This window comes from Bactrocera oleae, chromosome 6 (genome assembly GCF_042242935.1).
Source record: "Bactrocera oleae isolate idBacOlea1 chromosome 6, idBacOlea1, whole genome shotgun sequence".
NCBI classification, from domain to species: domain Eukaryota; kingdom Metazoa; phylum Arthropoda; class Insecta; order Diptera; family Tephritidae; genus Bactrocera; species Bactrocera oleae.
Genome location: NC_091540.1, coordinates 42,768,772 through 42,785,436, shown reverse-complemented (window position 1 = coordinate 42,785,436; position 16,665 = coordinate 42,768,772). Strand labels below are relative to the sequence as shown.

Here is a 16,665-nt window from a genome sequence, read left to right as displayed (position 1 = left end):
CGTCTGCCATTTCGACTTTGATTTGGATTAAGTTTGGTTTTCCGCTTTCGGCTTTATCTTCGCTCTGCTTTGCAAAATGCGCAAGGAAAGCGCTGTTTGGCAGTTAAGAATAACATACAAGCGCGCATGCGCTATGCATATATCGCTGCTGTGTACTTGGAGAAAAAAAGTTGGGTTTATTGTTTAGATTTTTTTATATTAAAATATTATAATTCTCAATTAGTATGTATTCATGGAAGAGAAGCATACCTTGAAAGCTTTAAACTGGCTTTTAGAATTATTCGAATCGTATTTTTTAAGGAAATCAAAGAAGATGTGTGAAATAAAAAGTTCAGTTTCTTCTATTTTTTTATAACCTAAAAAAGTTAGGTTATAGAATCGAACCAATTTCACGCCCACAAAACTGTTTATTTTCGAAGTAGAATATAACCAATTGTTCAAAAGTAAAAATTACCATAGGGAATACCACAGGTTCGCGGTGCGGCTTTGATTAAGATAACTGTAATGTATATACCGATCAAGCTGTCAAAACAATCTCAGCAACAATCTAAAACGTCTGTACTATTAAATTTATTCTTGGGGATAATACCGCAAGTTTGCATGCGAATCGGTATATAAATTGGGCAATGGGCGTAGCCCCGCCCACTTTAAGGTGAAATCTCATATATCTTAGATATCGCACTTCGACCACGCCTACTTCCCCTGTTATCGTAGTACTAAATTCCATATGTTTTTTTTCTTTTTTTAATATATACAAAGAGAAGAGCCAATGAAAATAACGAAATAAAACTTTGTACAAATAGTGGCTTCGAAGTGTGGCATGCTCTCATCCAAAAATTGAAATCAGACTATTACTTTTCAAGGCCGCCTGATACTGAAAACGAGGACTTTAGTTATGGCTTAAGTCCTTTCTGGTGATAATGTGATCTATTGCTAATAATGGATAAAATCGATTGAGTATTTGTACTAGCCCCCGTATACCTAAATTATTGAAATACGAGCATGACTCAATATCTTACGTATCGATTATGTAAATATTTAAACACACGATTTGAATATATCTTTTTGAAAATACTACCGTTTGGTACACAAAATGAGTGAAATAAGTCCATAAAAAGTTCGAACTTAGCGCTTATTTATTTGTTATTTATATTTCTGATTTCACTTATTTTTTTCGAACTTTTTAATTTTAATAATAATTTTAATTTATAATTAAATTTTTGTCCAAGTGATTTGGATATGCGATTTTAAATATTTCCAATATATATATTATATATATTTTTTTTCGAAACTCTCTTTTCGATGAGACCTTTCGCACGTAAGTGTCAAAGTCATATACATACATATGTATATGAAGAGCTGGTAGAGTGTTTCCTTTTTTATAGAACAACCTATTAAATTTAAAAAAATTTAAAAATTTAAAAAAAAAAATTAATCCCTAACATAATGGAATTTATGTCGATATATATTGTCTATTGGAGCTAGATTATAAACTGTCATATCCTGCAATCTAAAAACAAGAAAAAACGTTAACTTCGGTTGCACCGAAAATAATCCATAAGTAACTTAATTTTGACCGGTCAGTGCGTATGGCATATGCTATAGTGGTTCCATATCGGCGGTTCCGACAAAAGACGTGTGCAAAATTCCAGACCGATATCTTAAAAATCGAGGCACTAGTTCTCGTATATACAGACAGACGGACATGGCTAAATCGACTCAGCTGGTCACTCTCTCTGATCAGTTATACGAATAATATATAGAGCCTTCGTCGTTTCTTTCTTTTAAAAACTTTATGGCACAATTAATATTCCCTGTTCAGGGTATAATAAATTCGTATCCTCAACATTTGCCATTTCTACAGAACTTTATTTTACAGTGTATTTGTGCCACCGTAAAACTAGTCAAAATTAAGTTGTCTGCCTGAGAAAGTGTGAATAAATCAAAATATGCAAATCATTAGAAATTCGCCGATATTTCATTAGTGAATTAATAGTTTCAAGCGTTGAAATGTTGGCGCTACTAATTGCTACCCGATTTATTGCAAAGATGTTCACTATTCGATGCGAAAATAAAGTTTTCGTGTACAAGAAAACACAAACTGAGCGCGAAAATCAGAGAATATGTAAATCAAATGACTTCCGTGACGGCATGAGGCTAAGCAGAAGTGTTAGAAATTTTATCAGAATGCTTGCAAGCAGCTAAAGCTCATTCTAAGTGCTGATACTTAGCACATAACTGTAAAATATTAAAAACCGAAATGTTTCTTATCAACGGTCGCCGGGTCGTTCAACTAGCCTTCCAGCGACATTTTCATAACACCCATGCGCGCATTCATTAATATGCGAAATTACATATGTACATTAGCTGTATTGTGTGCACTCATATATGAATGTGTGTGTGTGTGTGTGTGTCGACTCCTTCGAAATATTTGATTAATCGAAGATGCAATTTCATAATCATCATATCGTAGCTTTAAGGCCTGAGCAAAACCAAACACGAAACAAACAACAAACATAATGTACCGTTGTAGCAGCATTACAGTTAATTTTCGTATTTTGACTTCGGAACAGGCAAACTCACGGCTAACAAATTGATAAATCGTGCAGCGCGTATTTGCTTAAGGCGCTCAGTTACCACTTCGTTTTGCAACGATGAACCAAAACCGAAATACACAATCGCCTATTGCTGTTGGTTTGTTTGTAGGCATGCAAGTGTGTATGTGTATGAGTACTAGCTATGTCCACAGGTAATCACTAATGGGCAAGAGTTGAAAAGTCAAAGAGTGTCAAGTGACAAAAAGAAAAGAGGCGATAAAACCGATTCTGTGGTGAGAAAGAGGAGCATGTCTCAGCTTACGTGTAAATATACAACAACAACAACAGCACTCATTACAACAGACTATGTCATATTTGTTGTGAAGATTACAAAGGCTTGTGCAATATCTTTCAGTCACACAATTTCCCCCCGGATTTTCATTAATTTTTATTGCGATGCTTCGGTGCTTTGGTGTACATCATTTATTAAATATGTTAAACTGCAAATAATATTTCGGTTGGTATTTCATTTGTTGGTTTTAACCCTTGTTAACCTAATCTCATTGTTGGCACTAGACAATCTTTCGATTGCTGAATAATATTTTGTACGAATGCGTCGGTATTCAATTACGGTAAATTGAAGAAGATTGTGTTAGAGAGCGCATTTGCTTAAAACAATAATTCTAGAGAATGGTATTACAAATCGACGAGAAAACGATTTGATACAAATACATTGCGGTGCTTGAATCACTGACCGCAGAGGGCGCTTTGAAGACTATTTAAACATTCAACGTCGAAAAATGAAAATAGTTGTCAAAGCAGTCGATTGTAAAAGAAATATCTTCATGATGCTCTCATATTTCCCATTGAAAACAAAGATCAAAAGAGACACAAAGAAAGGGAGGTCTAAAACCCGTTGAAGTACAGCTTTTAGAATTTTATCAATAAACTCCAAAGCAAATGTTGGCCTTAAGTTAGGAAAGGATAAGCTGTATGCGGTTTAGAATGATTACCATTTAATTCAGCGAGTTAAAATCCAAAGATCAAGCTGAAAAGAATATGCTGTTCAAAAATCATGCATTTCTTGAATCTCGTAAGCTTTCGATTTGATATCGAACATAGGTTGTTATCAAGAGAGAAGTTGGCTCTCTGCAAAAGATTAAGTTAAAAGCACTTACTTCTTAGAAAAAACTAATGAAAGTATTCACCCACTTATCTACTACTTTTTATAATCTTAATGCAGAAAGCTTAAAAATTTATATTACTCACGGTGTCCGACCAGGGAGACTGACATATTATATTTATTTGAATCGTTTCTATGAAAGATAGCAACTAAAATTGAATGCATATTCTTCTTAGACTTAATCTTCAAGAGACTGTGCTTTTACTCTACAAAGTTACCGATTTCTTATTTCATAACGGATAGTCTGTATATAAAAACAAGTAAAAACGCTAACTTCGGCTGCATCGAAGCTATATACCCTTCACAGGTGCACATCTTATACCATAAAAGGGTATGAAAAGGTGTTTATTTTGATTTTGATCGGCAGTTTGTAGGGTAGCTACCATATATGATGTACTTGTAGTAGTTCGATGTAAACAATTTTTTCGGAGATTAAAGCGTTGCAATGGAAAATATTTTATGCGAAATTCTGTGAGGATACCTTGTCTAATAGAAAAGGTTTCCATACAAGAATTTGAATTTTATCGGTCAGTTTGTAGCACAGCTATATCCTATAGTGCTCCGATTTGGTGGTTATCGGCAAATAAGTAGCTTATTTGAGCAAGAAGGATGTGTGCAAAATTTCAGGGACATATCTAAATTGATTTAGTTCGTCACACTGATATACTTTAGGGTAGATCCCGACATATAATCAATTTATATATTACAATAAGTAATCTACCGAGAACTGAAATCCAAAGTATACGCAAAACATGTTGAATATTAAGTAGAACGCAGTCACTTCTCATAAAATTATATAAAATCTTCTCTAATATGGATAAAAAAGTTAAATATGCACGGTTTTTCACGGGATCCAATAATTTTCATATTCAATGAGTCCTTTGAAAGTTTCGCGAAATTTACGATATTAGCCAAAGCCACTTATGTTGAGAATAAAAGTTTTTCAAATCCTCCTATATTATCATCGTTCAAAATAGCTTTCGGCTTACATCCCAGAAAGAAAAAAATGAAAAAACTTTTCTCTAACACTTTCTCTCAAAAACAAATAGACGAACTTTATCAGTCACACTTACCTCGTTAATTTCATCCTCCAGCGCTCGCTGACGCGTCAATTCACGCAAGCGCTCACGACGCTGCTCCGTGAGCTGCTCCAGCCGCTTGGCCGCGCGATCGACCTCATTGAATAGTAATGTCACTTTGTGCAGTCTAATTGCAACATTCGCGTTGCCTGCTGTACTACAGTTATCTACCGCAACAGCATTATTAGCTGCCGTCGCGTTGGCCGCTACTGTTGGTCGCCTGATGGCATCGCATGACGTCATTGAGCTGTACTTTAACGCAGCGGGGCGATTTTGTGACGACTGTTGTTGATGTGTCATGCTAAAGTTATAACTGCCACCAAAGCCGAGATGGTTGATGGATGAAATGGTGGACAATAGCTTGTTGCTGCTGCTGTGGCGATTGTTGTTGCCTGCACCACCGGCTCCAGAGCTGCTGCCATAAATGTTGCCATTATGATTATGGCTATTGTCGCCAGCGTCAGTTGTCGTTGCTGCAACCAGCGTGAACGATTTGGCCAGCTCCTGCAAACGCGCTAGCTGTAAAGCGCCACGCTTGCGCAAATTATGTAATTCAGAATCCATAAGCGCGCGACTTAGCGCGCGATGTTGCGCATACAATTGGCGACGTGTGGGTAAACCCTGTAGGTCGGCGGAGCGTATGTCACTCATGGCGGCCACTAGCCGTTGGCCCGCCGTGGCGCATTGCCGTTGAAAGGGTTCCAGTGCGACGAAGAATTCGCGCCACTTCCGTGCGTCGTGATGATGCAAACCTTGCAATTTGCCGTACGGTATTTGCGATGGTGCAACACTTGTCGTGACTTCATTGACGCTAATGAATTTCAACGAATGTTGTTTTTGTTGTGTCGCTGCTGCTTGCTGTTGCTGCTCCTGTTCATAAGGGGGAGAAAGAGGAAATCCAAGAAACGTGTGTTGTTAGTTACGATTTTAATAGTTGTTGCTTTTTTTGTAATTTTTACATTCAATCATTGGGTCGGTCCGTCGTTTTGCTCCGTCCTCACTTCCTTTGCCTACATATCTCTACTCATTCTCTATTTGCACATCTGTTTGTCCGTTTGTCGGTTTGTCGCTTTGCTCGTGTCGCTTTGTATTTGTGTTTACTCTTTGTCAATGTTTTTGTTGCTATTATTGTGGTAGTTCTTGTTAAAAATCGGGTTAATTGGGTGTTATGTCGGGGCGTTAACCGCGTGCTCAAATGCTGATCATTTGTTCGCGAGCGTTTTTTTTTCTTGCTATGAGCTACAGTTTTTACCTTCCTACTTTTTGGGTCCAAGCCGGAGTCTACATTGTTTCTATCTACAATTGTTTCTTTGTTATTGTGGTGCTTTCAATACCTTGTTATTTACTACTCATTTCTACTCATTCAATTGTTAGCGAATCGACATCAAGACATTTACCTCATTTTATTTAAAATGTAACTACAGTTTCGCCGGGTGGTGAGCTGTTTGTTCGTCGCTGCTTTGCCCTGGTCTCTGAAGGAAGTTCACACAAAGTTTAGCAGTTCGCAACTGATTTATTTTGGGAACTATTTTCGGTTTTAATGCCAATTTTCGAAAATGTTCATTTGCACTTAAAACCCTTTATCGCATTATATAGAAATGTGAGTGACAAATTTGGTAAGACCAGCTGTGAGGCGGCAAGTTAGTGTTTGTTGTTATATGTAGTGAAAGTATTGTTTTGACAAGGTTGAGAGACTGTAGGTTATCATTTGACTCCTAAAAAACGTATCCAACTAAGAGTTGAAGTGATAGGAAAATCTAGAATTGGGCTGTGGGTTTTGAGTGAATCCTAAGCAGAACCGAGAAATGTGCCGACTCCAAATTGGTAATCGGTATCACTAAAGGTTTTGGTTCTCGCCCTTCATCTCCTCTTTGGCGTTCTAGGTACAACGTGTATAACTCGGACTAACAACAAAAGTATATAAGATCGGTTTTGTTGAATTAAATTCCTAATAAAAGGTGCCCTTTTTAAAAATCTTAGGATCGTATTAAAGGCAGTACAGTTTGGTAATAGCGGTACAAGTTTTCTGAATGTCATAAATCTTAGTTTAGTTGAATAAAAATTTTGGGGCTCCCAAATAAATTCCCATAAAAATATGGAAAATCAAAAAATTGTCCATACATTTTGGTCCGACACTTACAAGCCTATGTAATGTGGCCAAAGTCCAATTTTTTGTTTTTTATTTTGTTGTAGTTGTTATTTAACTGTTTTCAGTTTTGTTAATTTGTGTGGGTGCAACTCACCTTAATGCCACTTTCGTTATTCTCGCCATTAGCGCAACTGCTGACAGCCGTATTATTGCCAAATGCTGAGAGCTGCTGCTGTTGTGATTGTTGTTGTTGTTCCAGTAGTAAGTTGTGTTCGAGGCAAACGGCAAGAATTTCGCAATACGCAATTTGCCTTGTCAGTAGACGCAGACTTTGTCAAATTAAGTCGATTACGCACATTTGGCCCGACTTTTCGATGGCAATTAGAATGGTGAACGTTGGTGTTGCAGCACCGTGGCTGCCACTGTTGCCGCTGTCGTTGCTGTTGGTGGCGTTGCTGCTGTCAGCAATCGCATGGGCGGGTGATTTAGCAGCGGCGACTGTGGCTGTTGGGACATTTGAGGTGACTGACACACTTGTGGAGTTGCCAGATGCCAACGGTGTCGACGGACGGTTGATGAATGCTGGTTCTGCTTGCGACTCTTCGTGGCTGTGTTGGATTTGTTGTTGCATTGAAGGTTGTTGCTGCTGCTGCGTTGTGGTACGGTCATTAGCATTCACAGTTAAAGTTCTGCAAATTGAAATTGAAAATGAAAACAACAAATATTTTAGCAAAATGCGTGACTGATTATCAAAAAACAAAGCGAATGAATTGCATGAAAGCGATGCAGATAAATATTGAAACTCGTTAGAGAGACATATGTACACGTTTTGTACTCGAGATTTTTACCAGCTGCAGCAAACTGATATTATCTGCGTGTGCGTGTGTATGCGTGCGTTCATATCTTGCTCTAAGCTCTGAGAACTATTGTAGATAAATGATCGATCATTAGCCGGTCTGTGGATAAACTCGTTAATAGACAGACAAATGCATTTATGAATACACTGACAAGGTATAACCCCGTAGGAAAATTTTCACGTTGATGAGAAGTGAGTGCGCTATTACTTCAGGTTAGAGAAGAACAGTGGCGAGTAATAATTCTGGTGTACTGGTTAAATAATTCGAGCGCGGAGACTCAGGAATGATCAAGTAATGTTGTGTTATTCCGAACTGGAGACTATTCTGGAAACTTTAATTTGAACAGCGTGTTCAAGTTGCAACACATTGCCCGTGAGCTAATTTTTATATTCTGAGTAAGGTCATTAAGTTTGCACTAGGTTTGTAACGCCCAGAGGGAAATTTCGGACAATCTATAAAAAATATATACTCATACATATATAAGATCAGCATGACGAGTTGAGTTGATTTAGCCATGCCAATCTGTCTTTCTATAATATACTCGAACTAGTCCCCCAGTTTTTGAGATATAAATGTCAAATCTAGCACATGTTTTGTTCTCTCAAATAAGCTGCTCTTCTGATCACTATAGCATTAGACCGTAAAACCGACCTAATCTTATTAATTACGGTCTTCGTATTGCAATTAAGCCTGGCATATGACATTTGCACTTATCCGAAACATACGGTTGGCTTTCCTTATCACTGTCAAAGCCTTAATGATATATTTAATGTCAAGGAACAAGTGTAAGCTTCTGGTTAGGGTTTATTTCCCAACATAAATCTCGAAGAAGCCGCCGAGTTGACAGTTATAAAGATTGTAAGCATCTGGATCGTAAAGTAGACTATTTTGATAAACGGCGGGCCTTTATGATGTTCTTAGTAAGTGGAAGTCAAACTATTGCCATATGGTGGTACCGTCCCTACATGGCACATTTATTTTAGAAAAACTCAGAAGTATTTACGCATTCGCAGCCGGCTCGCTCAATTTACAAACTGAACCCTGACACAGAAAATATCTTTATTATTTAATTTTTTTCTTGTCAACCAAAATTGCATTCACCATTTACTCAATTCCACACCGGTGATCGTCTGAATATTGTTGCTGTTATAGCAATCGAACACAATCATTTATTTATTATCGCTCATTTGTGGCACAAACAGCAACGATAAATAAATGCATGAAAATAAATTCTAGATGTAGAATAACCCGATGCAATGCCAAGCCGAACGCCGAAGGTGCGAGGTAAGCCGCTTGTCGCAGCTTACAACACGTTCGCCATTTAATTGAAATGACGCCGCATGTGGTCAGTATTATCAGCGACTACTTTGTCTGTCAATGTTGGCAACAATATAGTCAACGACATTCGCGACTCTACAGCCAAACACACACACGCACACACGGGGGGCATACGATTTGAAGGTGCATGTGGCGCAGCGCTTCTTCAGATAAACCTACGCATTTCTTGTTGTCTCTCACCGATGTGATGGGTTTCGCATTTGTTGTTGTTGTAATAGTAGAGTTTCGTGTAATTTGCTGTCATTGGCTGAGTGACTTAGCACTTTGAGTTTTGTTGGAGTTTTAGTTTTTGTAAGTTGTTCTTGTTGTTATGCAGTGGTTTTGTGATTTTGGTTTTTGTGAACGCTGCTGAATCCATTCAAATGAGCTTAGAAATCTTGAGAAACCAATTAATGCATATAAAGTTGGCGTTGACTACAGATATTAGTATATCTTAGTTTTTAGCCAGGTTTTTTACCATAATTGTGGTGTGCGTCTTGAGTATTATAAAATTTTTATTTCATCTCTTAATTGCTTGTAGCTGGTTTTGGTATATACTACAAAGAGATCTATTTTAGAGAAAAATTTATTTATTCCTTAGTGACCCAGGGCACATTGACTTAAATACAGATCTTCAGACCCAAGAAACACACTATTTGAGTACTATGTCTAAACCAAGTTGTTTTATCCATGAAACTGCTCTAGTCTACCTTATTTATTGGCATTCAAAAGTATTTTGCTGTTTTCCAAGGACGTGTGGGTGTCGCTGTGAGTCTGTATATACATATTTCATGTTAAACTTTTTAGTGTGGTCCATGTTTTTGTTTTAACATATCTCAGAGATGTCTCTGCTTAAAGTGGTAAACTCTCACGACTCTATTGTCATATTCCTGAGTGGAAATACGTTTTATCTAATTTTACTGTTCTATTTTGGGTCCGATATGGCTAACTTAAAAGCGTGTGTATACTCCACTAGTGATTGTCTAGTGATGTCAAGGTATATAATTCTAGATGAAGGTCTCAGAACATAAAGCTCGGCAGCGCTCGAATTCAGCCCCACCTTACTGACTTCGCGTTATTAATTTTTGTTATTTGGATGAGTGCTGTGTGAATTATTGTCGCTTGTTGCGAAGAGGGGTCACACATTTAATAAGCGCTACAAATGTATGTCCGTGTGTGTGTGTACGTGCATGCTGTTGTAGTAATTTGGGTTAATGTCGCGTGTATTTGTCATAATTTGCCTGCCGGCTACTCGTTGCATATATTTGCCCAAACAGATTTGCAGGGGAATCTGTGCTATGTGCATTTGTAAACACGAGTGTGTGTGTGTAATCGTATGCGCATAATACTTGTTTAAACGGTTTTTGTAAAGTTGTTGGAATTTCGAAATAAAGATCTCAGACAAGCGCACCCATTTACATGAATCGCTAAGACTCCATAATTTAGGAGATAGTGGATTTGGCGCACAAACAGCAATAGCAACATAAAAAGTAATTGAAAGGTTATGTATTTAGTCATTCTTTAAGAATGTACTTGCGTCTTGAGTGGTAATAAATACATTGAGAATATTTGTTGACAGACAATAATTTTCTTGTTCTTTACATTTTTGATGGACCGGAAGTCTTATGATCTGAAAGAGGTCTGTCGTGTGACTGAGCAAACTAAAGTTATATGGGCTGTAACTGTTGAGGCGCTGATATACCTTTCTAATTTATACAGGAGAGACGTTCTGAACATCATAATCGGTGAGGTTATTGAATGAAAAGTCGCTCCCTTATCCAAGTGCCAGTTTAAATTCGGTATTCAGTTTAATGTAATAGTAGCTGAATATAGTCCTGAATACAAAAAAAGTTTGGAGTTACTCTTCGATTTATTCAGCTATAATTTTCATTAACTGAATAAGGGCTGAAACCAAAGGACAGTGTGTGGAGCCGAAGGTTCAAGGTTGTATGCTTTCTAGCCAACAAATGAAATTTCCCAAAGGTATTGTAAAAGATCAACTAAGTAAAAAGTCAATGAGCTTAAATGATTTATTTTTATAAATCACACTCTCATCACCAGTGAGAGACAAGCACAAAATAAAAGCAAAAAGAAAGAACTTTAGATGGAATTAAATAGAACATATCTACACAAGTGCCTCGGAGTGACTGTTGATAACTATTACTTGACGACACTAAAATTTTTACTTGAAAGTTACAGCAATTAATGGTTGGAGCAGCTACGTAAAGCTTCCCGTTTCTAAAATATTACCTACCATAAAGAACCCTCAGTTATGAGGAAGTCGTAAGCCTTTTGCTATTTAATGTAGCAAAGCGTCTTAAAATCGCACTTACTTAGTTGTGTAACAGCTTCTTAACAAGCTGTTTACAGTTTTTAAGGGAGTATAAAAATGCAGAGAACCAGACGCCTGATCAAAAGAGTTGTAAAATATTTTATCTATCTTCTATGAAGCGACTTGAGCGCTTGCGCACTCACGCCATACTCTAACGTCTAACGTTTGGTGTGCAAGTCAAGTGCTGGCTTGTGAAATTCTTGTTGCGCCCAAGGTGTTGGCGTCAATGTTGGCGATGCTACGTTTGTGGCGTCACCTCTGTAACAGTTAACAGCTGCTCACTGAGAACTAATGTGTACTGATTGGCAATTAAAAGGTATTAGCTTTGGGTGGAGCTATGTGCTGTCGACTGGCCAACTAAATGTTGCTGAATAAAAAGCCGTAGGCTATCAAATTTGTTCTTTTTAATGAAGATCATTTTATGGATTTTTACATATTTTTTATATTTTTTTATAGGCATAACACTAGTGATTTTCATGTGATTTAAGCGCATTTATGTTTAGATATTTAGATAGACTATAAGGCGTAAGAATTTAAGCGCTTTATTATTATCTTAATTTTTATTTAACGGCGCATCCAAGGGCTCTAAAAGGGTTTCACTTTAACTCATTCGTTCGGCTCATTGAACAAGTCAATGCGCTACATCTAAGCACTTAATCAATGTCAACATCTTTGCAGAGCAATAAAAGCATCTTTGTCCGGGTAAAAGAATGGTAAAATTTAAATTTGTATTTAAAGTGCGGCTGAATTCTAATGAAGCGGATTTTTATGTGTCTTTAAGAGCATTTTTATTTCGATTTCTCATTCTAAATTTTTTGCTATATAAAATATCTGGTTTTGGTTTGAATTTTGGAAAATTACCGTTATATGGTAGAAGACCGGTTATTTGCTAACACTGTTCTCTTACCATATATATTGTAATATAAGCCAAAGTAGCAAAAGCCAAATTTTATATTATTGGAAATTAGGTCAAGTAATTCAGCTAAATTCTTTAAAGTTAGGTAAGTTTTCTTCAAGCACATTTTAATTCTAAAAAGCTGACCCGGCGAACTTTATATCAAACTTTTTCGAGTATTTTGTGCTTTCTTCTATTTGGATAGGAAACAAGGTTATCTTTTTTTTCTTTTTTTTCTATGTAGATATATGTACGTATATATATATGATAAAATGTCTGATATTTATTTTCTTTTACAGTTAGATTTACAAAAAAAAGGAAGATATGAAGTGTAAATTAGTTGGTTTGTTCACCAGGATAATTTTTGTTAAATTTGAGTCTTTAGTCATTTAAAGATCGAATTTTTTGCCTTATGAAAGTATCGTTATGACATGAAATTATGATTACGTGGTTTCTGAAAATTAAACGGTATTCCACATCATACCACCACAAAAATGTACTATCGTCACATATGGGTTCTAAGGTCATCTTCTGACTACTACTAGACAACTGATAACAATTATTAAAGAATTGGGTTCTCAAAAAGAGTGGCTTGGACGTACAGACGTGAAGAATTGCACTGAAACCAAAGGTTTCTTAAGTCTATCTTCAGTTACTAAGCACCAAAATTCGTTCATTATGCTTCAAGATCTTATCTACAATATTTCTATATACATCCTAAATGTTTGCACAAACTACCGTTAAAAGCACACTTTCAAAATACCCTAGTACTACATAACATGCTTGGGTATGATAACCACTAACCAGCATTGACGTCTTTGTAAATGAGGTCAAGATGTGAGCTGCGATAATTTAATTTCCCTTCATGCACCGCTGAAAGGTTTAAAAATAGTTAAAGAGCATCAAAGTCTGAGGTATCGTAGCCTTAGGCTGATATTCTAGAAACTAATATCTTAACACACATGAACGTACATACATCCATATCCATAAAGAGTATTCGTCTGCAGTAACTTGCGAAATTATTGAAGCATTTAGCACAATCGCGATAGTCACGCCGCCGCCACAGATTTCGAGAGCAATACATGGACTTGCACACATGTATACACCTATTTTTAGGCACCTACAGGTACATATTCTGTGGAAGTGGCATGCAAATTTACTTTAAAATTCTATATGCCATAGGGCCTACTAAGAAACCATTCAGCCGTGTTGTCGGCGGGACCCGTTGGGTTTCGGCAACTTGACTGCCAGCGCTTGATAAAGGACTTGACTGTGGTGTTAGCAGCATGAGAATTCTTGTGCCGCTTGAATTACATGACAACCGTGGCTAATGGCTAAGTTGATGTTGACAATGATAGGGGGATTATGTTGGCGATGATGTTGAAAGATGACGTCGGGGATAATGATATCGTTATTCAGCAAATGCCAATCAACGCGTCACTTTTGTTGCCATATAATCGGCCAATGGCGAGGAAATTAAAATATTTAGTGCGCTGCATGAAGAATTCGTATATATTTTTTTATAAAAATAAAAATCTAAAATTTTCGTTGTTTTTTGATGTTTGTATTAAAGCTAGTTTCTAGGGGCCAATTTATCGGTGAAATCAGCTTAAATATTTAAAGATATATGTTTATAGAAAGAATAATTACTTCATACTTCAACAAAACATCTTTATTTGAGGTTAGAAAAATTCACTTCTAAAACCGCGAAGTTTGTAACGTCCAGAATTAAACTTTGAAGACTCTATAATTATAAATGATCAGCGAGACGATCAGCTGACACAAACTTGAACAAACTGATTGATAAAAATTAAAATAAAGATCTTTTAATGAAATGAAATGCACCTGTGAAGGGTATTATAGCTTTGGTGTTAAATTTTCTTTTTGTTATTTTAAGAATCTTCAACTATATACAATATAAAATATATATTCGTCTCGCCTGACTTTGGTTTTTCGAGAAAGGCAGATATGCAGCGAAAATGTATTTGCCATTATTATTTCTAAATCCGAATTGTCTTAATCATTGAATCTTTTCCAAACATTTCAGGAATAGTCAGCCACATTTTAATTTTTCTTAAATTCTCATTTAGTCAATGGGACTCTAGAAGATCTTCAAGACTTTAGAAATATTTATATATGTATTAAAGAGATTATTTGATGACTCCTGGTGTATTTGGCACTAACTTAAACAATCTGAGTTTAAGTTTACGAACCTTAGGATTTTTCTAAATAAAATACAATTTTCGACTACTTAATTGTTGTTATTAATTTGTTAATTTTATCAAATAAAGATAAAAAGAGGAGTCAAAATAGATCAGAATAAATTAATAGTTCGTTAAACAAATACATGATCTTTAATAAACATATATTTTAAATATTCCTCTAATATTAATTTTTGTCAATTTTTAAAATATTGTATAAGGGGAGGAGTTAGAACTAGACAACGAAGTAGGGCTGTCATGCCACAAAACTTCTCTTGCCTTCATTCCAAAGAATTTTCAACGCCGCACTATTGTTGCTACAACATTCGTACGAATTTCACTTAGGGCCATTTTAATTTGAACGACAGGATCAACCATCAGTTATCAAAATTATAGGGACTTTATGCACACTTCACCCGCTGTCTGTATGTTTAAGTTAGCATATATGTAATATATATGTATATCCATATGTATGCAATGGCCTCGGTTGAAGCAGATCAGAAATGGCATGGCGCATTCTAAGTCAGGTCTGGCACGTCATTCGGTAATATTCGCCAGCCGTTGGGCTTGCGCTCTTACCAACCATTCTGTATTGTGTATGCGGTGCGGGGTGTTGAGGGTTGGGGCTGTAGCTTAGTGTTGGCGGCTTTTAACTTTGTTCTTTCAAACTAAATTTAAATGCAGTTGGACAGTCAGTCAGGCAGGCAGCACCAGCACGGACAGAGCGGACAGAACGAATAGGCCAAGGCGGACACGTTGTCCGTTGGCTGACTGTCTGACTGTCCGACTTCAGACTGAATAAGAATGCGTTTTTTTTTGACAGTTTCGTGACACGTTAATTTTATGGTTTTGTGCAGGTATGCTGCGAGCGCACATATCTGTGGCATAGGGCAGTGCGGGCCATGAATGATGACGATCGCAGTTGCTGTTCCGTTTTTGCTGTGCTCTCTTTTCGCGGATCTTAAGTCACCTTTTATATGCAAACAAATTGATTGCCGAGAAGTGCTGCCAAAGGGAAGTAGAAAAAAGAAGCTGTGCTTGTAGCTGTCTGTCTAGGAAAAAGCGCGCTGACCTGCATCCGCCACACATTTGGCTTGAAACTGTGCCAGTGTGGCATACAGCATGGTGAGTGGATAGGCAGGCGGGCGGGGGCATGCGATATTTGTAGGTGCCGCTGATCGGCTGCCAATTGCTTGTCCGGCGGGCACACTGACGACTGACGCTTCATGTGTGTCCCGGGGATAGTTCTACATTTTCAAGATTTTCTCACGACAAATTGAATTTTTATTACTCGAAACGTTTCTAAGTCGATTTATTTTGTTGCTCCTTTGGAGTGAAAATATTTTTGGGGACTGTTTGTGAGCATATGATTTATTGACCGCGGCTTGTGCGGGTCAACGAAAAGCGTTTTGTAGAAGCTTATTCAACGGTTTCCAAGAATATTTGCAGTTAGATGTGTATATGTATGTGTTCATGTGTGTGTTTGTGTGTATTCTGTGCGCTGCGTGAAATACTAATGTGCAACATAAGTCAGTTGCAATTAGTTAGCGTTAGACACTTGTGTACCGTTATATTTGTCTTGACACTCGCACAGTTGCCTCCACTCAATCATCTCTGTTTGACATCGAATGCTTCTATTAGCATCTTCAACAACTGCGGCCTCATGTCGTTGCAACCAAATGCAAATAATAATTGGCAACTTTTTGTCAACATTTAGAACTTAAAGTGACAACAAGTAGTCGTTTGTGAGTAGGCTTGAGAGGTAAGGAGGGGGTTTACAAATATTGCTGTATACAAAGTGGCAAACACAGTGGTGCATTGCGGTACAATTTTTGAGAGTTTCTACAACATTTTTAACTGTTAAGAACATTGTATTTCCGAGCTAGCTCAGCCATATGATCATAATTTGGGAGTATGAGGTAATATAATGGCCCGGCGTTCTAGGCTGTTCAAGTGAGATCTCTGTTGACAATTGCAACAGTATCGGCCTTTTAACCTAACCTAGTTATCTAAGCAGATTTGTGAGGGTTTCAAAATATTCCCTCGATATATAGTGGTTTATTTAGTTTAAGCTATTAACATAACCTATGTTGTGCTGCGATTTATGGCCTTTTGTTGCATAATATTATAAATTGATATTTTTATGTTATGTAACGCACGCTTAGATATTGGAGT

At 37.0% G+C, this 16,665-nt stretch overlaps 1 protein-coding gene across 1 annotated transcript in view; it reads right to left on the bottom strand.

The window, feature by feature from the left end:
- The window catches only part of LOC138857903 (pneumococcal serine-rich repeat protein-like), a 182,427-nt gene that overhangs the window by 35,070 nt on the left and 130,692 nt on the right, over window positions 1-16,665 (bottom strand). Inside the window, 2 exon segments of the mRNA XM_070111968.1 lie at window positions 4,794-5,669; window positions 7,043-7,577. Coding sequence (XP_069968069.1) covers window positions 4,794-5,669; window positions 7,043-7,577 — 1,411 coding nt within the window.